The 25,614-nt window shown below is 30.9% G+C and overlaps 1 protein-coding gene across 1 annotated transcript in view; it reads right to left on the bottom strand.

The window, feature by feature from the left end:
- Nucleotides 1-25,614, bottom strand: part of LOC142317954 (E3 ubiquitin-protein ligase RBBP6-like) — a 64,419-nt gene that overhangs the window by 3,451 nt on the left and 35,354 nt on the right. The window contains 8 exon segments of the mRNA XM_075354486.1: nucleotides 3,271-3,418; nucleotides 4,409-4,530; nucleotides 4,533-4,633; nucleotides 8,873-9,035; nucleotides 14,876-14,967; nucleotides 17,243-17,331; nucleotides 19,353-19,406; nucleotides 25,509-25,554. Coding sequence (XP_075210601.1) covers nucleotides 3,271-3,418; nucleotides 4,409-4,530; nucleotides 4,533-4,633; nucleotides 8,873-9,035; nucleotides 14,876-14,967; nucleotides 17,243-17,331; nucleotides 19,353-19,406; nucleotides 25,509-25,554 — 815 coding nt within the window.

Raw genomic sequence — 25,614 nt, 5'->3', positions numbered from 1 at the left:
CGTATCCTTTACAAAGGTGTCAGTGAAGCTATTATGCTGTATGCTGCGCCTGTCTGGGCTCACCGCATGGCTTTACTTATTGCGTGGATATTTTGCTGCGGGCCCAGCAACACCTCTTGTTGGCTGTTATAGGTGGTTACTGAACAGTCTCATGGGAGGCCATCTGTGTTAAAGCCATAGTCAAATCAATAGATATCTTGGCTAATAAGCGTAAGGAACGCTACATTTACAAGGTGAATAACCTATTGACGTCAGAACGAAAGCAGGAGATTGAAGACTGGGGACTTGCATCTTGGCAGGTCAGATGGGACGAATCCCCCACAGGGTGCTACACGCATGGTATTATTTCCTATAATGTCTAATTTAGGTGCGATTAAATGGGTCTCCCCCAATCGGTATATCACACAGTTTCTCTTCAAGCATGGTGCCTTTCGGGTGAGTTTGACTAGGTTTCATTTGGTGGATTCGAGTCAATGCCCAGATTGCGAGACTCATGATACGGTGGACCACATCCTCTACATCTATCCCCAATACGAGGTCGAACATTCACGAGCTGTTAGGGAACTTGGGAGAATACATTCCTTCCTGGATCTGCATACAAACTGGATGATCCGCGAGGAATGGTCTATAGTAGCTGGTTTTCTTCGTGCCTTTGCAATGTGTAGGTCTGCAGAGGGAGTTTGATCGAGGTAGGATCCTGAGTGGCTAGGGTTCCAGCTTAGGCATTAGATTGGTTGGAGGTAGGCGCATCAGCATCGTGCCATGGTTACATTGGTATTGTTTGTGATTCGATTTGGGGCTCCCACTACTAGGAGGGGCTGCACTGCTGGGGTATGGGTATGCGACCGGGGGTGTGGCTTTCCTCCACCGGTTGCAGTCTTGATCGTGACTTGGTAATGCCACGCGAGACACCATGATGGGACCGGGGTGCTGGTGAGGGGTTGCATTCCCCTTGTTAGGTGACCTGAACTGTTCAACCTGTTTGGGTGTAGGTCTGAATTTCTAAGTTGCATAAAACACAATTTTGATTGGTATGAGTGTAGCACTGATTTAACTTTAAACTCATCTGTTTTCTGAGTCATTCACAGTCACGAACAGTGTTGTCAGATCTGAACTAGGCACAGGGTTCACGCTTCTGTGGTTTTGGTTACTTAGTTTGAGGGAATCATGCTAGATTGGATGTGAAGATGTCAGTTTGAGGCCTACGTGAAGGTGACATTTGATATGTATTTCTGATCCAAATGTCTGCCGAGGCATTTACATCGGTGGCATCCTGACTTGAGGCCTGGCTGATGACTGAGAGACATAATCAGTTAGAGGGTCTAAAGACGACCTCCGGTAAAGCCCCTCAGGGCTTGGAACGGAGGGGGTGGTGTGGCGACTGGCATGTCACAAGGTGGGTGTCTTCCTCCTATGGGGTTGGGATGCAGTGTTCATGTTATAACAGGCGCTTGAAGTCATTTCCAGTCATCAGGAAAATTCACGTTGCAACATACACATTTACGCTTTTTGCACCATTCAGCTTTACAGTTACAGTCAGATCAATCTGACATTAGTCAGTGACCAGTCGCTTTTAACAAGCTTTTCATGATTTTTGAGAGGGTATAACTTTTTTATTAGTACAACACAAGAAACGTTTTTATTTGCCATAAACATCTACAAAAACACTGTGAGTTGTGCAAATTTTATCACTAACTAAGTTGAGATTTTTATCACTAACCCCATTAGAGTTATTTTAAACCAAAATTTGAATTTAAAAAAAAATTTATTTTCAGAAATTCATAAAAATTTAGGGGTAAGTATATCACCACCATTAATATTATTTATGGTAAAACTACTAACATATACCTACATATAAAAAAATAATTCAAACTTGGAAGTCATCCTTTGCTCTTGAAAAAAATTACCAAAGTGATATTTCACAGTTTTTCATGTTTAATTTATTGGTATTTTTCTCATAAGAGGAAGAGAGATTGGTAAATAAACCAGTGGACCCATCTTTTACCTTGAAAAAATATCATTAGATTGCTTTGTTTCATCCTTCCAGGACCAATAGTTACTTAGTTATGATTTTTTCTGTATACTCTTACAATCACAAATAGGTGTGCACACCGTAACAAAAATGGCTGCTACAGGTAAACTGCTTAAGTAAAACATTAAAAAAAAAAAAAAACGTTTTAAGGTCCTGAGACATGTAGGAAACAAGTGGGTTAAGTTTCAATTTATTCTGAATTGGTCAAGTAATCAGCAGTTTATTTTTTTGTACACTTCAAATGGATTGACCCAAAAGCTTTTCTTTAATCACCTGATGGGAGAACATTGAATTTTATTCCACATTAAACCTTGTTCTTTCATGAAATGGTATTTATCGTACAGTACTGTAAAATATCATACAGCAACGGATGGGTACCAAATTAAAGGTAAGTTGAAAAACATTCAACTTCATTTGATAAGCTATTTTTTAACAAGAAAATTTTTTTTCTAAAAAATTTCTAAGTAAAAGTGAATTAAGCTAACATATTTCAAAAGGGAACATAAAGGGTATTATTTCAAAATTTGTCAATTGTTATGCCAAACAAACTAGCATTAAAAGAAATTTTATAAGCTTCAAAAGGCTAAAAAAACTAACCTTGATACATTTTTGAAAAAGAAAATGCTACTGAACTTATATTGGTAAACCTTTATATTTTGGAGATATTTGCAAAAGAAAGAATTAATGTATCTCTACCTACTAGCTGCGGACTCAATTCCTGAAACAGTAAACAGATATTACACTTGCATGGATTATTTCATCACGCTAGTTTTAGTCTTAAAAGCTATTCTTTCACAAGAAAAAAAATGACACGATCATCAAGAATTTCCGAAGTTGAAAAATAGCTGATCATGTGACTTTTGCCACAAGATTACAACAGGGTTATAGATAAGAAATTATACTGTTGTACATATGAAATTTTAACTACATCTAAATGGACATTTAGCCACACAAGCCAGACTCTGTTGAGGAGTATTTATTAGAAAATCACTTATTTGAAATATTACCTATTGAAGGATGTTGCTGTTGTTGTTGAGATTGCTGTGCCTGTGGTTGTTGGTGCGGGAATGGATGTTGTTGTTGTTGTTGCTGTTGCTGTTGTTGTTGTTGTTGTTGTTGTTGTTGTTGTTGTTGTTGTTGTGGAGGCTGCTGTTGCTGTTGTTGGGGTGGTGGTGGCTGATTATGTTCGATCTGCTTAGGAGGTCTCTGAGTCTGTGGAGCTGCTGATGTGGTAGAACCTGTTCTACCATGATAACCAGTTTGATTTCTAAAATTATTAACAGCATTTCTCAAAAATCTGTTTGGTATTAATGTATCAGGAGAAACACTACATTCTTTACAATCCGGACACTGTTGATTCTCAGACTCTAATAACATTTCTGATACCTGTAACAAGAAAATATAAGATAACTCAACCATCACTAACTAAATAAGAAAACTTATCAACTATGTCTTAATCTTTACTTATAAAAGCTTGCCAATGCTGAACAATGTCTTTCTCAGAATTATGACAGAAAATTCATAAAAAAGAGCTGTAACATACTTTATAAACTATTCTTACATGACTTCTGCTAGGTCAATGTTGACTAAAATATATATATATATTAACTTGGAAAAATCAATTATTTTTTTGTTATTATATTTGTCCATATTCTACTCTGTACTAATTATGTCAGAGGCAAAAGTATAAAAAGTTTACCTCCAAGAGTACAGAATTTAATAATGTTTCTTACCTTATGCTTGTTATTATTATATAAAAGTGTTTTCGAGGGTTTCCCTCACCATTAGTTAATAAAACATATTCTTCTTTTTCAAAAATCACAATTAAAAATTTAAAACTTAAAATTGTAAGCATATAAAAATATGTAGTCATAAAAGTTAAAATGATTAAAAATTTTAAAGTATAAAACATAAAAAAAATTTAACGTGTTGATTTTTAAAAAAGAATATGTTGGATTAACTGATGATAAAGGAAACCTTCGAAAGTGTTTTTATATAATAACAAGCATAATGCAAGAAGCATTATTGAATTCTGTACTCTTGGTGGTAAACTTTTTATATTTTTGTCTTTGATTATATATAAAGAAAAGAAAAAAAAAAATATATATATAAGTAAAAGATTTAATTCATATTTGACAGCCAATTTATCATCACATATCAAAAATCAGGATAGGTTGGGATAAGTTTTGTTCACCTTCCTTACACAGTCCAGATTTTCACCTGTTCAAGAAGCTGAATGAATACCTCACAGTGAAAACAATCTGAAAACAAGCATCATCTCTACAAAATGTTTAAATCAATTCAGGGATTTAATTTTGCTGAAATAATTCTGTCAAATAAAAAAAAATAAATATGGTCATAACAACTGCCTCTCACTTTTGGAACTGATTCATAAAATAGAAAGACTAACTTTGCAATAATACTCATAATAATATAGTACTTACAGTCATCACAAAATGAATTTCCACAACATGGTATCATAACTGCATCGGTTAGCAATCTTGGCATATCGAACACAATTGATCATCAGGAATTTTAGGTTTCTCCATGGCAGCCTGATCTGTTGGTGCTTGCCGTCGACCAGCTTCTTGATATGCTTGACTGTTAACATTATTTCATTTTCATACATTAGAAAAATAAGTTTTATCACTAAACCAATAATTAGTTTATTTGGTAAAACAATTTCCCTGCTAAATTGTGTATCAGATTCTATTATACTTTTTTTTTTCTTTCTAAAGCTAATTGAAATTCCAACACAGAATCCAAAAGCAAACAAATTTTGGCTGAACATTAGACAGCCATTATATCTGCCTAGAACAGCACCAGAGCAAACAATTGGCTTCATTAAGGGATGAAGAAGAATTAAGAAGACATGGTACACAATAGAGACAATTGAAAAAACATAACAGAACAGGATGAAGAAGGTTCAAGAGAAAATTTAGTAATGAACTAAGAACAGTAACAAAAGAAAAGATGAATAGGCTTCTATTTTAAAAAGATGTTGAGATGTAGCAAATTTAGAATGAAAAAGTAGGTGTTCCATTCCACGTCAATCCGTCCGGTGCTGCGATCTAGTGGGTGCTAGCGCTCACCGGAAAGTTCTGCTCGTACTGATCCATTCAGCGCTCAAATCTGATCCAAGGCGATCATCTCATACTCTTAGTCTGGATTATGAGCAGAATGGACTCCATTCTTTGATTGGATGAATGTTAACTTTAATGTTTTATTTAATTTTATACTTTGTATTTTTATATGTCAAGTTACACATAATGTTACAATTCATTCATTAACTGTCCAAACGACAATTCATTAAACCATTATTCAACAAGCAACAAGGCATTCATCACCTATGAACATACAGTCCAACCTCGCTCTAAAATCTACCAGTCGGTATAAAATAATGTATAAAATGTAAAAAAAATTAGCACAGAATTGAAGAATAGCATAGAAATGAGGCACAGAAAAATCACCAGTAGAAATGGATAATGTTAATAAATATATGGAGGAATTAAATCAATCTAAGAGAAAAGTAAATAAGCTTCCAATGGAAGATCAGGTTGAAATGGAAGAAGTACAGGCAACAATCCTAAAAATTAAAAGTTATTTAAACAATAAAAGATATGAAAAATGGAAAAGCTGTGGCATAGATGAGCTGCTAACAATACAACTATCCTGACAAAGAAGAATTTACAGATTATAAAACTGTGCAATATAATCTATAACTGTAGGTTGTAGCCAAAAGCCTTTAAAAACAACCTTGATTCCAATCTCTAAAAACAAGGTCAAATAATGCATGAAAATAACAGGACAATCAGATTAATTTCTTATTCAACAAAGATTCTTCTACATTTCAAACATAACACTGAGTAAATAAATGGAGCAAACAGTTACAGGAAGGGAAAATGAATAAGGGATGCAATTGGGCTGATAAGAAAAACTTGCAAGAGGTATAAAGAAGAAATAAAGGAATAGGTGTATATTTTATACATACAGAAAGAGTATTTACACTGTCATATGAGATACTGACAAGGAACAGAGGAGGTGGTGTAGCGACCAGACACGCTACGTGGCGGGATTTTCTCCCCTCGTGGGAGGGGGGGGGGATCGAGTGTCATATAAGATAAAAATATTGGAAATATTAAATAACCAAGAATTATATTGTAATGAATTGGAACTGTATCCGAAAACACTATAAAAATAAAGAATCCTTAAACACAGCAATTAGAAAAAACAGGAGTAAGGCAAGGATGCTGCCTATCAATAATCTTGTTTAATAAGTATGTTGAGGATGCAATCAAAAATGTTGCAGAAGATGAAGGAATCTGCATATGAAGAAGGAAAACTAATCGTATAGTTATCAGGTTCATGTTTTGTAGAAGATACACAATACAGGATACTCAAAAAATGATTTCAAAATTAAAAGACTTAATACAGAATGCACATGAAAGAGAATGATTATGAAATCCCAATATGTAGGTAAAATAAAACATGACAATGCATTCTTTCGTTTTTGAGGTTACATGTGAGGTTTATCATAAGATTGATAATGAAGTTTGTTATTGTTTGTTGTATAATACAACATACAAATCTTCTTGCAACATAGGACATGCTTTCTTGCTTTGTCTGTTTCAGTTTTGTTAGAGATGAACCAGATCAACGACAGTGGCCACACGGTCCCTCCAAACCCTTCCCAAACAAATGTGTCTGGATGATTTTAATTGAAATTAGATTTTTCTCAAAGAAATCTTCACTTCATCAAAAATGACTTGCACAAACACAAATATTTTTGATGCAAAATTGTAAGACATCCACCATCCCACTTCCTAATCCAAGAAAAAATAAGAAGACCACTGACAGACAGCGAAGATTGTGGAAGAAAAGCCCAACAGCCAGCCAATGGAAGAAAGAAGAGGCCTGCCCTTTCTCCTGTGCTGCCGTTTCCAGGCTACAGGACTATTTAAGATCTACGGTTTGTAAATTATTTACAGTCAATTTACAGAAAGGCAGACTACAGAACAAAAGAAAAATTTTAATCGGCTTGCCAGCACAATGAGGAATCCGGCATGACAGAACCCAGCAGAGATGCAGCAGCGAAGACAGCCCAAGTGAAGGAAGACTACAAACTTCACCTCACCTATTACCCACCATCCTCTTATTCTTACAATTATGGCCTCCCCCAACCACATACCCCTTGGACGTAAACACCCACCTTATGACAACACCAGAGCTTTACCACCCCCTGCGTTCCAAGCCCTGAGGGGCTTTACTGGAGGTCGTCTGTAGACCCTCTAACTGATTACATCTCACAGTCATCAGCCAGACCTCGGTCAGGATGCCACCGATGTAAATGCCTCAGCAGACATTTGCATCAGTAAGATACAAATCAAATTAAGTATCACCTTCACATGGACCTGAAATGAACATCTTCATATACAACCTAACATGATTTCCTCAAATTAACTGACCAAAACCGCAGAAGCGCAAACCCCACACCTAGTCAGATTTGACAGCACCATTCATGACTGTGAATGCCTCAGAAAATGAACGAGCTTAAAGTTAAATCAGAGCTACACTCATATCAATAAAAATTATGTCTCACGCATTATGGCCCCAGCTAGCACATGCAACTCCCTCCGGAAATGGGAGCGCATTGCTTCCTCCAAACACTAGGGCCACCAGAACCCATAACCCTATTAGGCCGAAAGGCTCTAACACCAAAGGACTTAAGGGGAATCATGCCAGGAATATGAAGCTCATACACGCTTAGTCTGTCATGATCAGCCCCCAGTCAAATATATCTCATTGGTCTAAATGACCGGAATGCAAATACCAACTCCGTCCATAAATAAAACACAAAAAATCTATAATCGCCACTAAATAAATAATGACCCACACAATAAACGAAAGACACAGCAGCAAGAAATGTTTGTCCAAGCTCTGCAATTAGTAGGAAGATAATAAACTCCCGCTATCCTTGCGTTTTGTTCCGTTCCAAAAATGGATGTTAGAAAACCAAGTAATGAGGATAAGAGATACTTATTAATTTCTTCTTTCTTTTTTTAAACATTATTAATACAACAGTGAAAGCAAGTAACTTAAATACCTTGTTAACACTAGATTTATAAAGGTGAAAATGATATAAAAGAACAGCAATGATTAAGAAAGAAATTAATAGAAAAATAGTTGTAAGATGAAGTTAAAACTTGAAGAAACAACTTGTGAAGCATTATATTCGGATTGTAATTCAGTTAGGATGTGAAATATGGTTATTAAGTAATGAGTTGAAAAAAAATGCTTAGGACACTTGAAATATGGGCATGGAAGAGATCAGTATAAAATGCAAAAAAAACAGAGGCTGGAAGATAAAATTTTAGACAATGAAAAAAGGGAATGGAAGCTATCAGGAACACATTGGTTCAGATAGTAACAGTAGAGAATGAATATGGATAAGGTGCAACAAAGCAATACTGTTTCAGGCTAAGTAACTACACATGACAAAGAGTAACCATAGGTAAAAGACGGTTGGGTTATAATTAACCACACATCTCAGGAACAGTGGAAGCTAAACAGAAAAAGGTAGGTATAAGACGGTTAATTATTGACCATTAACAATTTCCCCAAAGCAAAGATTTCTAAAATGTTAAAAAACTTTAACATTAACCTGACTTAAGAAATAAAATAAATGGTTATCTCCATAGCAAAGATTTTTTCATTAGTCATATAATCATGTTATTTCCCATCAATAGTAAAATGTAAATTATAATTTTCTTACCTAATAAAAACTGTGCATATACAACATATAATATATATTCTAGATTAAAATTCAATCTCTTAACTTACTGATCTATTTGTGGTACAGCAAATTGTCCAGTTGGGGTCATCATTGCACCGGGTACACTAGGACCTTCAACCGGTACCATAAAACTTCGAGGTATACCAGTGCTCTTTCTTATTTCAACAGTAGATTCCTGCACACAAATTTAACCAATTAAAAAAGATTTGACTTCACTTAATTAAAAAAAATTATAACTTAATTAAAAAGTAAAAAAGTTTAATCCATTATTATTATTATTATTAGCAATAATAATAATATTTAACATAAATAATTTTTACATAGTAAAATGTCTGTTTATCTATTTACACTGATGATTACATTTGTTTATATTGATGTTTACATGTATATTCAAACTAATATTTGACTAACATTCAAGAATTGCAAAAGTAATTCATTCTAAATGATTTTTTTTTTAGCAACGTTTTCATTGAAATTTCTTTAGTGGATATAAATGTAAATTCATCTAGACAATGCCCTTCCACTGGGTGAGCAGTCAAATTAAAACAACAATATCATATTCATGTAGAAATATTTTTTAGTATGTAATCAAATTATGTTTTATAAGAGATGTTGACACAATTTTTTGAAATATTTACAAAAAAACTGTTATTTAATTAGTGATTTTAATTTTTTGTTGTTTTTAAATTGGTAAACTGTTACCAAGGTATTAGTGATTTAATAGAAAACTTCTTGAACCACTGTTTTCATATATAGGTGAAAAAGTTTTCATAGCAATTGTAAATTTAATACACACCTACAAAATTAAAATTACCTGTAAGTAATTAACATATGTTTTACTTTTATTTAATTTTTGTATTCAATATAAATTAAATGCAAAAGGACTTTGTTTCAATGACTTGTTTACTTCAATTTGTGCCAATTATCTAATGTGTGTCAACTCTATTCTTTTTAACTTGCACAAGAATGACACACCCATTAAAAAAAAAAATTAAAATATTTCAAACATTGGTACAAAGGATTATTCCTCCGTCTTACAGAGACATTTTGTGTTTTGCACTTCGTGAATAAATTTTGGGTTCAACATCAGAGGAACAAAGCATTAAAGTAAATAAAATTGAAAAATCTATAGTGAATCTGTGAACTGCAGAGTTCTTTTACATTATTAGTCAAAAAATCTTTTATTCATTATTTTTATATAATGATTATAAAAATGACTGGCATTGACTGAAGGGTTTGCCTCAAACTGATTAGTTCTGGTTAATAACTATTTGGTACTTCATTTATTAATAATTATATAAAAAAATTAGTTACAAAGTTTGAATTATTCTAAAATTTTATACATATAAAAATTATTATTTGATAAATAACGTAGCAAGTTAAAACTGTTAATTTTGATCATTAAGCATTAAAAAATTAATGCTATTCACAATTAATGTTCTTTTGATGTGTGTGTATATGACAAAGTGTAATACAAAAACATGTAACAATTTCAAAGTCCAGCAAAAATAGCTTAAATTTTCCAATGCTTCTTTTATTCTTCTTGAATGAGCTACCACATTTTTAACCACAACGTTTTCCCTTTTCTCCAACATGGCAGCCACAATTGGTAATATGATCTCAGATTAGTTAAGATAGCCATACCCCTTGCACCACCTTTTTGTTTTTGCTCTCAACCTGTTAGTAATAACTTCACATTAGCCCGGATTAAACAGTAAATTTCATTCATTTTGAATATGCAGATGATATATTATCATCTTAGTTTTATATATAATTTACTGACTCAAGAATATTTTAATGATCTCATATGAGATTTACAGTTACCCAACAAACAGTCTGAAATACTTGCTTCCCAGCTAAAAGCTGGAATCTTCTTCAAGAGAATACAAAGAAATATACATATCGTAATCATCATTCTGAATTTAAAGACTATTTTTCTGAAGAAAATAGCTGAGACTTTTGTAATGATATTTCTTCTCTTATGGAAACACTTTGTAATGAACATAACCCAGCAGAATGACGCTTGTTCAATGATTAAAGTTAGTTTAAAAGCTGTGCACCTGCATAATGGCAAATTCCTATCAGTATCTGTGGCTCACTCTGCTAGTATGAAAGAGACATATGAAAACTTTAAATTTATATTCGAAAAGCTTCAAATATGCAGTGCATGAATGTAATATTTATTTTGATTTGAAGGTAATTGCACTTATTCTTGGTCTGCAGCTTGGTTACACAAAGTGCTGTTGTTTTTTGTTGGGTATTCCTTATTAATACAACAGATTTTCAAAAATTTTATTGCATCACTACTTCTGATTTGGTATATGATAACTAGCCGCCTTGCAATGGCCAAAAAAAAAAAACATTTTCTTGAGTAATAGACTATTTTCTAACTTGCCAACAGGTAAAAACAGTCATTTATGTTAATTTTTTCCATCAGCTGTAAATTCTTATTTTATATAATACAGATGTCAAAAAGGCCTTATTGCAAAGAGTAAAGATAAAATTTAATTTTAACATACTCAAAATTCATTTTGTTACATAACCAAATCTTGTAATGTTTACTGAAGTTATGTTTACGAATTGTTTTTTTGGAAAATTTGAGCCCAAAATAAATAATAAAGGACTAAGGATAACAGGCCTGTTTTTTACCTTTTAACTCTTAGGTACTAGTAGTACTTACAAAAAAAAAATTGGACTGTTACTGAATGTACTTCATTAAAAAAAATGGTTGCCAAATCGTAAGATTTTGAAAATGTCTCATTTTTGGGGCCCAAAAATCACATGTGGGACACATAGCAAAAATCTGAAATTTTTACATTAGTACTTTTTATGTACTTTAAAACCATATAAAGCTTTATTGTTTATAAAGTAATTTTATTAGCAGTGAACTTCTCTTTTATGTGATATCTTTTATTTTTAATTTTATTAATTAGAAAATTTTTTATTTTAGCTGTAGAGAAACTGGGATAAGACAAAGTGAGGTGCAATTGGTAGTTTAATCATTTATACTAACTGTATTGTTATTGTAAGAACCCTTGCATTTTATAAAAACAGATTATGGAGTGTTCAAATGAGAGTCCAGATAACCTCTGAATCAGAAACATTAACATTAGTATCAGTACACAAGGACATTAATGTTTCTGATTGCTTTATAGGTTTCCAAAATGTAAAAATTATGCCTGCTGTGTATACAATGGCAAATGCTGGTTACACGAAGTCATTGAAGTCAAAACACATGAAAATGAAGAATATCGAATACACCTTTTCCATCCACAGGGTCCTGGTACTTCATTCAAGAAATCATTGAGGGATAATCAAACATGGGTTCAACTGGAAAATATTTTAATGATTCTCACACCTTCAGACCTTTTCTATTGACTACTGGAAGAGGACAACATTACATTAAAAATAAACGAGTACTTATCAGTTCTACTCGATAAAAAAAAAGGCACGGGCACTAAGTTATGTTAGTTAAGTTTGTTATCAAGCAGTGGAAGATTTATTCACAACTTCCATTAGCAGGAGTAAAAAAAAATAAGGTAAAAGTGAACTGAACAACTTGTTAATGTATTTGGATTATCATTTTGTAATTATTATTTATCATTCTGTAATTGACTATTCAATAAGAATCAATTTATTCATTCTAATGAGTTTAGTTGCAATTTTTATTATCTGAAAAAAATACCTAACATCAGTATTTTTTGGTATGTTTACGGTTACAAGGAATAGTGTTTTTAGCGGTTTTGATGGCTTCATTACTCATCAACTCCTTTGAATAACAAAATAAATTTTGTACAGTTTAGAAGTACATTAAAAGTACTTACTGCTGTAAACAATTCAGATCTTTTCCACCTGTCCCACATGTGAGTTTTGGGCCTCAAAAATGAGACATTTTCAAAATCTTATGACTTTGTGGTCTTTTTTTTAATGAAGGACACTCTGTAACAGTCCAATTTTTTTTTTTTTTTTTTTTTTTAAGTACTACTAGTACCTAAGAGTTAAAAGGAAAAAAACAGCCCTCATTATTTATTTTGGGCCCAAAATTAAAAAAAAACAGCAATTTGTAAACGTAACTTCAATAAACATTACAAGATTTGGTTATGTAACAAAGTGAATTTTGAGTACATTAAGATGAAGTTCTATCTTTAAAGCAGCTCAGCAAGCATTCAAAAATGTTACTCAAGTTTTTGGGGAAATTGAAAGGCGGAAAATTACCGTGATATTGTCAACAATCCTATTACATCTTATAAAAATTTGGGTTGTAATATGTCCATAAAAGTACACTTCCTGCACTCGCACCTAGATTCTTTCCAAAAAAATCTTGGCGCAGTGAGCAATAACACGGGTAACACTTTCATCAGGAAATTTCAGCTATGGAAAAGAGGTACAAGGCAAATGGAATCCTAATATGCTGGCCGATTATTGTTGGACCATCAAGAGGGATGCTCCACAGGCAAAATATAGTAGAAAATCGTCATTTCTTTCTTTCTAGGTAAATCAAATATTTGAATATTGTGTAGTTAAGAATGCAGAAGGGTTAAAATGTTTGAAATGATAAATGGCTGTCTCTCAGAAATCTTGCATGATGAAGAAAAACAGATATATTTGAATTCAGGAGAAAAATAATATCAGAATCACATATTTTACTTCTCTACAAAAATATTTTTTTGTTTCCGCTATTATTTTTTATATGAACTTAAGTAACCATTACATAGATTGCAACTATCACTATTCTGAATGATTTTTTTTATTTTGAGCTGAGAATTCCAATAAAGTCGAGGGGATCCTCTTTGATGAATGTAGATTTTAATAGCTAAAAAAAAATTCATGATAAGAGATTACTACAGCCAAATGTTAATTAATATTTTGTTACAAAACAAATAATATTTAAATAGAAAAAACGATTTATTCCAAATTTAAAATCTTATTCATGGAAAGACAGGGTTATAACTTTTATAATATTATTAATTACTTTCTTTTCTTTTTTTTATCATAAATTAAGAAATTTTTTTTAATAATAACTTGTTTACTAAAAATTGATTTCTCTTTATCTGTAATAAGGGTTTATAAGTTTTTGCTACTGTCCATTCATTATTGCTTTCGTTAAGATTTGATAAATGCTTTTGCTAACAAAAACGAATCATTTTTTACAATCCCAAAATTTAAAGACTGATAAGAGTTATAGCATTTTCTTATTTTCAGCTTTAATACATTTAATTACCAAATTTATTGCTACTTACATGTTTACTTATAAAAAAATTTCAAACTTTGGATTTACATAATAATATACATTACTGAAATCATCGAAGTAACCGGATTTTTTTTACAAAAAAATATACATATTAAAAATAATTCAACATTCTATTTCATTAACTATTAAATGCTGCATAATTCTTGCAGATATTAAAAATAAGAATAAGCAACAACATATCTAAACTATCTTGACATCATTTATATAGAGCTCCTCCCCTAGCAGTAATTTAACATAGCAAAACCACTTTACCATTAAACAAATTTTACTTAAAAAAAAATTCCTTAAGACTAACTTAAAGAATCAAACTTAGACTTAAATAACTGACAGATAAACAATCTGTTAACAGTTATAAATTTACATTCAAGGCTATTAAAAACCTCTATTTTTATTAAACTTATTTTTAATAATATTAAAAAAAGATTTGTGAAAATTAACTTTAAGCTTTATCAAATAGTTCTACTAATTTGAAAGGTTTTTAACAAAAACACAGGCTTTGAAGCATTTAAAAATGCACAACAGAGCGGTACCATTCACATTTCCAACACTTTTGTCATTTCAAATATAATAATGAACATAGGATTTTTCTGTACTTTTAGTTTTTTATGATTAAAATATGGATAGAAAAATTGATCTCTGTAAAATTTAGAGCTCTGCTAGCAATCAAAACTCATGACCTTCAGTTCAAAGACAGGAAAATGACTAAGACTCATAATTATAAATGGTTTTACTGCAAAGATAAGTTTAGCAAACAAAGTGTATTTCTTCTACAATTCTAATAAATAAATATCATACAAACTTAGATGAACATTACCAGGCTGGTGACACTTATAACAACGGTAATGAGGTGGTACCTCACCGACTTGATTAGATCCCCTTATCCTCTGATAGCTGCCAAACAACGTTTTAAAATAAATAATGATAAAAAATGTTTTTAAAAATGAAATATGTTTATCAAATTTACATTATATTAGAATGTTATTTATATTTACACAACTGACAATAAATCAGATCGCAGAACAAAAAACTTTCATTGTTCTACCCAACAACACCTCCATCTCTGTTTTTATTTTATAAGGTGTTCCTAAACAAAATCTGCTCACCTTCTTCTGGATTATCAATTAAGTATTCTTCTATGATTATGTTTCATGATTTATGGTACAATCCTGAAGTTATAGACAATTATAGCAACCATTGTAGATGAACCATTCATCTGAAGCTTAGCCTATCCAATCAAATTCTATTCTTTATCGCATTAAATCTTACATCACTTATTGTTTCATCTCTCTCTCTCTCTCTCTCTCTCTCTCTCTTGTGCTTCTAAACAAATTCACCCACTTTCTAATATTTTCTTTTGTTTTTATATTTATCTAAGGCTTTAGACCACATAATAGAATAACTCATGAATAATACATGTTTACACTTCAGTGGTTCTTTTATTTTCCTGAAAAATTAGCGAGTATATTAAAGGGGAACATATGGTGATTGTCAAATCTTTGTTTCTAACTACTTCATCTAGACCAAAAGCATGACCGACTAGCACTACTCCAGGCGTCCAGTAACAGTGTCAACCTCGGCGCTAAGATTCTTATATTGATTCACTTATCCAAGAAGACCGACAACTTACAATTGAACAAATTAATTAAAAATGTCGACTAAATGTTGGCACAACTCATTCCATCGTTCAAAGCAAAATTAACTACCATAAGACTTGTGCAAGATGTGTTTCCAAAGAGCTTACACCATTAATCACAAAGCCGAGATTATTTTGCACTTGCAAAGAATTCAAAAATAGTTTCAAAAATTACGGTGACACATTTTTGGACAGGATTTTAACCTGTGATGAAACTTGGACACATCATTTTGAGCCAGAATCCAAGTGTCAAAACATGTACTGGAAACACCCTGAATCACCTGTCTGTAAGAAATTCAAAATGCAACCATCAACTGGTAAGGTCATGTCAACCATCTTTTAGAGTGCTCACAGTCCAACTTTCTGCAATTATTTGGAAAAGCAACACACTATCATGATTAAGAATAAAGTCAAGCCATTGCATTGAAGAGGAAATACCTGGGATGACAGAGGAAAGGCATGCTTCATCTTAAAAGCAATGCTCGACCTCTTACACCACAACTGATGTTGGAAACTATTGGCAAAGTGGGTTGGGAGCTCCTACCTCATCCTCCTTACAGCCCTGATCTGGCCTCTTTGGATTTTTATCTCTTTGGTCTCATGAAAGAAGCTTTGCATGGCATCAAGTTCAATGACAATGAAGAGGTAAAGAAAAAGGTGCAAAACTGGTTTCAAGATCAAGGTAAAAAATTCTTCGCGGAGGGGATAAGATGACTCATAAAAATATGAGACAAGTGCAGAGAAGTTAGTGGGGATTGCGTGAAAAATTAAACAAAAAAATTGTATTTACTTAATAAACCATTTTTGTTGTACAGCTATTTGTCTAATTACTGAATGACCCTCGTAAAATAGCAGAATTGTAATAGTGATAATACGTTACTAAAATACTAAATAATTACACACTTATTTACTTAATTAGTAAATTTTCATTGAAAATAATCTATTTCTTTCATGTAACCAAATTATGAGAAGAGCAGAAAAGCAACTTTACCAGACAGGCACTTCCAACCTCTGGCAATTGCTTTATGCAATCAATGATACAAACCGGAGCCTCTGAACAAACATATAGACAGAACTGGCATTCCAGCAAGCCCACCAGGAAACCAGTTGAACTACTTACAACCAGAGAATGCAAGTACGATATGCAGATAGAATAGGGATCTGACTCAACACCAGTGATAACTTTAAAAGAATAAGAAAAAGAAAACAATCAATCCACAGAGGGACTGCCAGCTTACTTGGAAGACCCGAGTAGTTTACTGGGGTGATTACTGTCTTGCTTAGGAAAAATTTTCTAATTCTATAACTCCAAGCTATAAAAATAAATATAACCACCAATTCCAATAGCTAAATGATTTAAGGTAGTTTACATACAGGAAAGAACTTTAATCATAAATTTTAGAATGATTTTTACCACTGAGGAGAAAGGAGCCTTACTACAAATGTTAAAAATAATTTTCAAAAAATCTAAACTTAAGTCATAACATTACAGAAGATAATTTTTAAAAACACATCACATCCAAAAAGACTTACTTAGCAGGATCGTAATCCAAAGTTGACTGAGTCATCATCGCCAAAATTTTGTCATCTTCGCTAGCATCTAAGCTAGACAAATCAACAGCCTAAAAACAAATAGGAAAACAATAAAATCAATTTTCTAACACTTTTGTCTAGCTGAAAAACACTTGGAGTTTCCAAGATTTAAGTGATTATTCCTCATGTTATTTGCATGTTTTTAGCAAGTGGAAAAACAAATGATTAATCTCATAAATAACTCTAAAATATCTATTTTTTTTTTAAATAACCGGTTTTATATATAATCCAAAGCCTAAAAGCTTTCTAAACAGTCCAGATAAAAAGTTCATGGATTATGTTTTAACATATTTCAGTATTAGCCAATCGATATTTAAATGTTGATCTAAAAATATGAAACCTCTGTAAAATATTAAAACTTTTTTTAACAAATTACATAATTAATCTGATTCAAACTGATATCTTTATTGCATAAAATACTTATATTTTATTATATAAAATAAATGTAATAACAACAATCATATTGTTTACAATAAAATTAAAAACACAGCACTTAGCACAAATCTAAAACAATTTTAACCAATATACGAATACAAATACAAGCACATATGTACTTTTTATACTGCTCTTTCATAAGAAAACTTTTGTATCAGAGGAGAAATAAAGGAATTATTTTTACAAATAGATTTCATTTACATAATAAAATCTTAGTGATGACATGGAGTGTCAGTGAATAACTGAATATCATAACAAAGCGACCAACAAACCCCCTGAAAAATGAATACTTTTTTATTAATAAAAAAAATATATATTTAAGTAAAGAGAGAAAACGGTAATAATAATGATGACTGCAAGTACTAGGTTCCACAGCAAGGAAAACTGATAGTTTCCGCTACAGAGAACAATGATTTTGAAGAAGAAATAAAGAAAGTTGTTACAGCTATTAGATGCTAATTTTAACAAAATAATACATAACACATTTTACAAAATAATGTACTTAAACTGTAAAAATAAAATGCGACATCAAAAAAAAAAAAAAATTCAAATATTTTAAATTTATTCATATTAATTACTTTTTCCTTACATGTAGCATACTAGACCCAAATAAGAAAAAAGTTATGAAAATACAAATAAGTTATATTCTTATATCATTAACATAATATGCATCATAATTTATGCAACTGCTCAACTGATTTACATTATATGACGGAATTATGTAAATAATTATAATTTGTATATTTTATGATACCACCATGCGTAATAAACACTTGCCCAAGAAATTAATATAGTTTGTATGAATGTATCTTAATATATGGATTAATATATTTTATGGAATAAATTAATATACTTAAAAAAGAATCTCCCCTAACAGCAATTCTACAAGACACCCTTGAAAACCTTTCCCCATGCATATTAAGCAAAAGATCTTTTTACATGGAAAATTGACTCTCTGGTATCAGTTCTAAAGATAAAAATTAGCCATATCAAAAACAGAAGAATAACTCGAATCTCAGATTTTTTTTACAAGAATTTTAAGATTGACTTTGTCAAAACATCTACCACAAATTAAGGTTATAGATAAACTTCAACATTAATGGTGTATCAACCAACTTACATCTTAGAACTAGAATGACAGACTTAGCGATGTAATATCATATTAGCTGCAAATAATCTTATCAGATACTCAATCCGTTCCATAATCTGTATTCCTAAAAATCATTTATTTGCTTTAATACTTTACTGTTACCAGGTAACAAAACAGGAGAAATAAATAACTGACCTCAAGACTCTCTTCAGTTATTATAAACCAAATGTATGATTCAAGCATTCTGCAGGGAAAAAACTAAGTCCAAAATCACATGGATAGAAATTTCTTGATAAATAATTATAGATTTTATCCAACTATACAGAGGAGATCCTATTTTTAATGATAATATAACCAGTTCAAATATATTTCAACCAGTCAAAAGTAAAGGAATTAAATTTGTACATGAATCTCATTCAACCAAATTTTTCCACCATTTTCCCAAAAATCTTCCAGTGAATTTGCAATAAATTGTACTTATGAAATACTTTAATACAATTAAGAAAGAAAAACCAATATCTTTACCTTAGCTAATTTCTGAACTTCTGGATCTTGGCCGTCTAAGTTTATTCCTGATCCCTTGAAACATAAATAATACAAAACTAAAACAAATGTAATGAACAAATTATTCATTAAAAAAAGAAAATACACAAGAGAACAATCATTTTATTCTATCATTCCCAATATTGGGTGTACTATTAGGATGAAGAAAAACATTTCTGGTCTTTGAACATTAATTGTAATTTTTACATTTTCTATAACAGATAGAATTAAAATATCTTAGTAAGAGTATTTATTTTATTTCTAAGGATTTTATCAATTTTCAATATCAGCAACAATTTGATCATCATAACCTATCCTTTTTGTTTATTTACCCAATGTAATCACAATCATGGAATATTCCATACTGAATTATTTATGTTTCTCATTGGTTCAGTAAATTTGTTGAAAATGTTTTACATGAAAATGGATGTAGGAAAGCGATCGTGAAAGCAATCAGGAAATTGGTAAGAAGTGAAAAAGGTAATAAAAATGAAGATGAAAGTTTACGTAACCTCTAAATAAGCTGTAAAGGGTTTTAAATACATTTTTTACATTTTAAAAAATATAAAATTTTACAGAAAATCAAGGAATAAGGCAATTTATTTCACTAGAGTTATAACAATCTAGCAAATAGTATATTTTGAATATGTTTATGTGATATAAATTTTTTATTCAAATATGCAATAAAACTAATAAATATGTACAGCATATAATTCTTACTACCAGCAACAGCAATATGGTTCATCAATCTGACTTCAAAGCTAAATTTTGGGTCACTTAATTAAATTAATCTCGTCTACTATTAAAGCTAACGCCTCAAAAAGATGCAAAGTTTATAGTCCCTGAGGATAAAGATGTCAAACTGTCTACCGGCATAAAAACTGCCAAGCTGCTAATAGGTTGTACACTTAAGTTATATTATTTAAGCTCATCTCAGAATACAGAAAATAATTGTTTTATTATTAATCTCTTTGTTACTAAAAAGGTTGTGTTGAATTTTACTATAGTTATAAAAAAGCCCCCATCCCAGGGCCCTCAAAAAACAAGTGATACACGTTGATAACAATGGGTTCATGATAACAAGTGGCTTAATGATATTAAAAATCATTAAGTGATAAATTCAAACTAACACATATTAAATATTTTACTTATTACTATTCAATATTAATAAAAACTTCAATTCTACATTATAACAAAGAACTTGTAATATATACACTTGTCATACATATTAAATAAAAAATCTGATGTGGACAAAACACATGACTTCCTTGTACACCTATTAAATTACGTATACACATTTCTTTTAAAATAAAAAGTATACAAAATTTTATTTCATTAACAACTTCTGATAAATTTTCTTTTTTTTCTTGTTATTATTGAATTATTATTTATTGTAAATTTTTTTTTAAAATCAGAGGTTAATAATTATTAATAAATCAATGTATTTAAATTAAAAAAAAAAGTTTAAAAAAGTCAATTTGAACCGATGTGCCTTCCCCTTGTAAGATCCAAATATTTCATTAATTTAAAAATTTAATTTGGTTATAACTCTGGGTAATGGAAAAAGGTAATACTTATGACACATCGTTGAAAAGTTCCCAATGAGAGCTTTATTACTGCAGTTAAGAAAAAGTCTAAAAAACATTTTTTTTTATTTTGGGCTTTTTTTGACACTTTTGGTCGTCAATTGCAGTCAAAAGGGGAAGTGCACAACTAGATGTTACAACGGACCTAAATCCAAAATGTCAACAAGCTATGGCTAATCGTTTTTGAGTTATGTGAGGTACATACATACATATGTATGTATGTATGTATGTATGTACGTACAGATGTCACGCCGAAACTGGTCAAAAGAGGATTCAGGGATGACGAAAATGGATATTTCCATTGAAACCTGAAAACCTAAATTTTTCACAATCACAATACTTCCTTTATTTCATACAAGGAAGTAAAAACTGAAAAATGAGTTTTAACCAGAAAATTAACAATAATAATAGGTGAAAAACTGAATAAAAAAAAACATAACAATTCATTTCATGGTAATAATTGAGTGGCCTGAAGATTTAATAGTTTTAGTAAGTACGAGGGTTGTTCAATAAGTTCTTAGAAAATTCCAGAGATGATGCTCGTAGTGTCGAAAATGGTTTGCTTTTAGTAAGTGTTATTTATCGCTAGAGTGCAGTTAAAGTTTCAGCTCTATCCATCACATGGTTTCATTATCATAGTTAATTGAAGCACACGCTATTGTTTATTTAGAAAAATGGGAAAAAGTAAGTTTCGAATGGTGATTAAACACTTATATTTAAAAGGCTTAATACCGAAAGAGATCAAGGTTGAGTTTGATGAAGTTCACAACACATCTGCTCCTGTTTGCAATTGGGTAAATGAGTTTAAACATGGCCATACATCCACAAAAGATGAACATCGTCGAGGATGTCCAGTGGAAGTGACCACCCCCAAAATGATTGACAAAATTCACGGTACGGTTTTGAGTGATGATGAATCAAAAGTGCGTGAAATAGTTCAGGTCAGACATTATCGCAAGGTACAGTGTTTACAATTTTGCGTGAAAAATTGGATGTGAAAAAAATTTCGGCAAGATAGGTGCCACATTTGCTCTCAGTGGAGAATAAACGACGCAGTTGCATAGTCGACTCTGAAGTTGTTTTGGTACTCTTCTACCGCAATCCTAACGAGTTTCTGCGTCGATACATAACTGTGGAAGAAACATGGATACACTACTACACTCCAGAGACAAAGGAACAATCAAAACAGTAGGTTTTTTAAGGCAAACACGGTGAAATCGGCTGGCAAGGTGATGGCCACAGTTTTTAGGATGCACACGGTTATCATCTACTGATTTACTTGAATAAAGGACAAACAATAACTGGAGAGTATTATGCGTCATTATTGCACCCGTTGAGCAAAGAAATCAAGAAAAAATATCCACATTTGAAAAAGAAAAAGATCCTTTTCCATCAAGACAATGCACGGGTGCACATCTGTGCAGTTTTGATGGCCAAAATTATGGAATTAAAGTTCAAATTACAACAACATCCACCGGATTTCGCCCTCAGTAATTTTTTATTTCCAAACTTGAAAAAATGGCTCAGTGGGCAACAGTTCACATCGAACAAGGAGGTCATAACCTAAACAGATGCTTATTTTGAGGACCTTCTGAAATCCTACTTTTTGGACAGCTTAAAAAAGTTGGAGAAATGCTTGGAAAAGTGTATAGAGTTAAAAGGAGATTATGTTGAAAAATAGAAAAAAAAAATCTACAATAAATAATTTGTTTTTTATCTTTTCGAAGGACTTATTGAACAACCCTCGTACAATCACATACAAAATGTAAAAACTAGTAACAGGTAGTGAAGCATTAAAATGCAAAAGAGCAAAGAATAATTTTTTTTAAGCAATACAATTTTGTATAACAGTTCTCCAAAATATTTTAGTTCTATTCAGAGACAGCAAAGAAGAAACCAATAATTTTGATTTTCTTTAATTTTTATATTAATATAATTTTTGAATTACATAAGCTTTGTGTGTATGTTGTAAAATTACTGAACATTATCCACTACAGTCATACATGGTGTTTAAAAATACATCTGAAAAGAAAGAGATAACACAAATATCACAGTGCAACTATTCATCATTTTTTTTTTTTTTAAATTATGAAATAAATTTATAAACCATGTAATAACTTACGCGCAAAAAATTTTGCTTTTTACATTAAAAATATTTTGAGTAAATCGTGGATTTCATCGCAAGCAATCTTCTGTGATCAGTTTTAGTTTCAAAGCCATTTGAGCATTGAGATATGCTTATCTTTTACTAAATCAATTAGATGCAGGAACACTGTTACATAACAACATTCCAAATTACCAGCCCACACAATCATACAAGCACAGCCTAATTTATCCTTCACTTTCTTTTGCCAATATAATTTAAGAATACAAAAATTGAAGAAAATAAACATTACTTCAGATCTGTTTTTTCATCTGCTTACAGCTTGTTGCACAGTATATTCCGAGATATTAATATATCTGCTCTCTTAATCGCTAACAAGATTAATAACAATTAAGATATTAAGCATAGAAATTCTTAAAAATGGTAATAGGTTTTATCCATTAGCAACCTAAAGAAACTTTAACAAATTTTGATAAACTTTTAAGAAGAAAATTATTGGATTTCATCCCATTCTTCTTCCTTTCAGCAATTAATATCACCATGTGTACACAGTTATGGCCAAGGTCTATATACACACATGACTTTACTTCAAAGGAAAAAGATGTTTCTAGGAAGAAATGGCTACCACTATTGCTGTGAGTCGGATACAATAGGGCATAGAATGCAGCTGATCCCCTACAGTAGGCAACTCCCTTTTGGGTTATTGACTGACTAGTTTGCAAAAAAATGTTTTAACAAGATTCAACAAACCAAAAAAACGTTTAATTCATTGGTCCCTAAAAAACATCTTACATTTTAACATATCAATCTTTCTTCATTTCAGTGATCTGGAATCAATTTACTTATAGTTCAATAATTGGAACATGACTTTGGTTATTGATATTTTATCTTAATTTAAACTCTTTTAAAGCTGCTTTTTCCTGAGATGATCCATACTTATTTTTTTAAAAGTACAATCATGTACGACAAATTATTTTTTTCAAATTATGTACCATGTGGAGCAGCAACAAATTTTAGTAAAAGTTTTATTATGGTGTCTGGTAATCCTAGTTTAATTAATTATCAAGAAGTTTTATAAAGAATTATGTGCTACATTAAGCATCCCCTCTTATAGATTGTTTTATGGTGTTTTTATTTTATGCACATAATTTTATTGCTTTTCATATACTAACATAGAACAGCAATTTCAAATGGATATGATATTCAAAACAAAATTATATTTTTTAATACTTTTTTATGCACTTAATTACAGTTTAGCTCAAGATTAAGCAAAATTTTTCTGCAAAAAAATGAACCAAAGTGATCATTAATAAACAAAATCCTACCCTACTAAAGGCGTGCGCGCCTTTAGTAGGGTAGGTGCGTGCGTGCATGCGTATGTGTGTCCCTTACCTTAGCACATAAAACACCAGTCATTCCGTACAATAAGAAATATGTGCTAAGATAACAGGCACCGGAATGTATTAATCGCTAGCAGAAAATCCCGATTCATTAGTACATGTCTCATGGTGGTCAGCTGTATACTTGTTATATTATTATATATTTATTACTTGTACTTATTATTATTTATACTTGTTATACTTATTTCTTTAATTATATAAATATGCAACATATATATTACTTTTTTTTTTTGCGATTGTTTTTCTTCATAAATTAATGAAATATACCAAAAAGTAATTACTCAAATTAACCCGTTATACATACAACTGGAATACTGTTTCTTCTAACCATCCTTCATCATCCTTCTCTGATTTCATTTAATTTTCATGTTCACTATTCATCAAATATTCATTTTAATTTAAAAAAAGGAAACTGCTAACACTTTTAATATTAATACTGATGTTTTAAGTCACCTTATAAATTCATGTTTTCTATTATTAATACTGAATTTTTTATTAGTTTTAAAAATATTTTTATAGTTCTATTACCCATTACTAAATACTCTGACTAAATTATGTGTAGTTTTTCTTTTAAGGGAATTCTTATTCTAACATTGTTAAATATCATCTTTTCTTTAACAAGTAATGTTATTTTATTTTGTTACAAAACTTTTTTTTTTTACTAAGTGTATGATATCAGAAATACTATTATTATTTTATCAAGAAACTGTATCTTGAAAAATGACCAATAGCCAAAAATTGATGATACAAATTGTCCACAATGGGCAATAAGAACCAGTACAGCGTATGAAGATAAATATGTTTTGCCAGAAGCTAGTATCAGATAAATAAAAACTTTACAGTTTAAATTCTTTTGGGCATAGATACAATTTCAAAACAAAATTAATACATCTATTCTAAGTCTAAAATCTGAACAGTTAAAAGAAAATTCATAACAGTTTATAATTTATTTATTTTTTTAAAACTCATTTTTTGACTAAATAATTCTCTACTTTTTTAAATAAATTTTTTTACATTAATAAATTTTAAAAACTTTTTTTAAACTTACAGATTTTACAACTCCAGGCAATCGTTGGTTTGCTTCTGCACATTCCCTGCAACATAAAAAATAAAGTAAAAATCAACTAATAAAAATAAAATAAATTTGAAAGATC

This window comes from Lycorma delicatula, chromosome 1 (genome assembly GCF_047948215.1).
Source record: "Lycorma delicatula isolate Av1 chromosome 1, ASM4794821v1, whole genome shotgun sequence".
NCBI lineage: Eukaryota > Metazoa > Arthropoda > Insecta > Hemiptera > Fulgoridae > Lycorma > Lycorma delicatula.
Note: the sequence above shows the minus strand (reverse complement) of the source record. Positions and strands in the feature narration are given on the sequence as shown.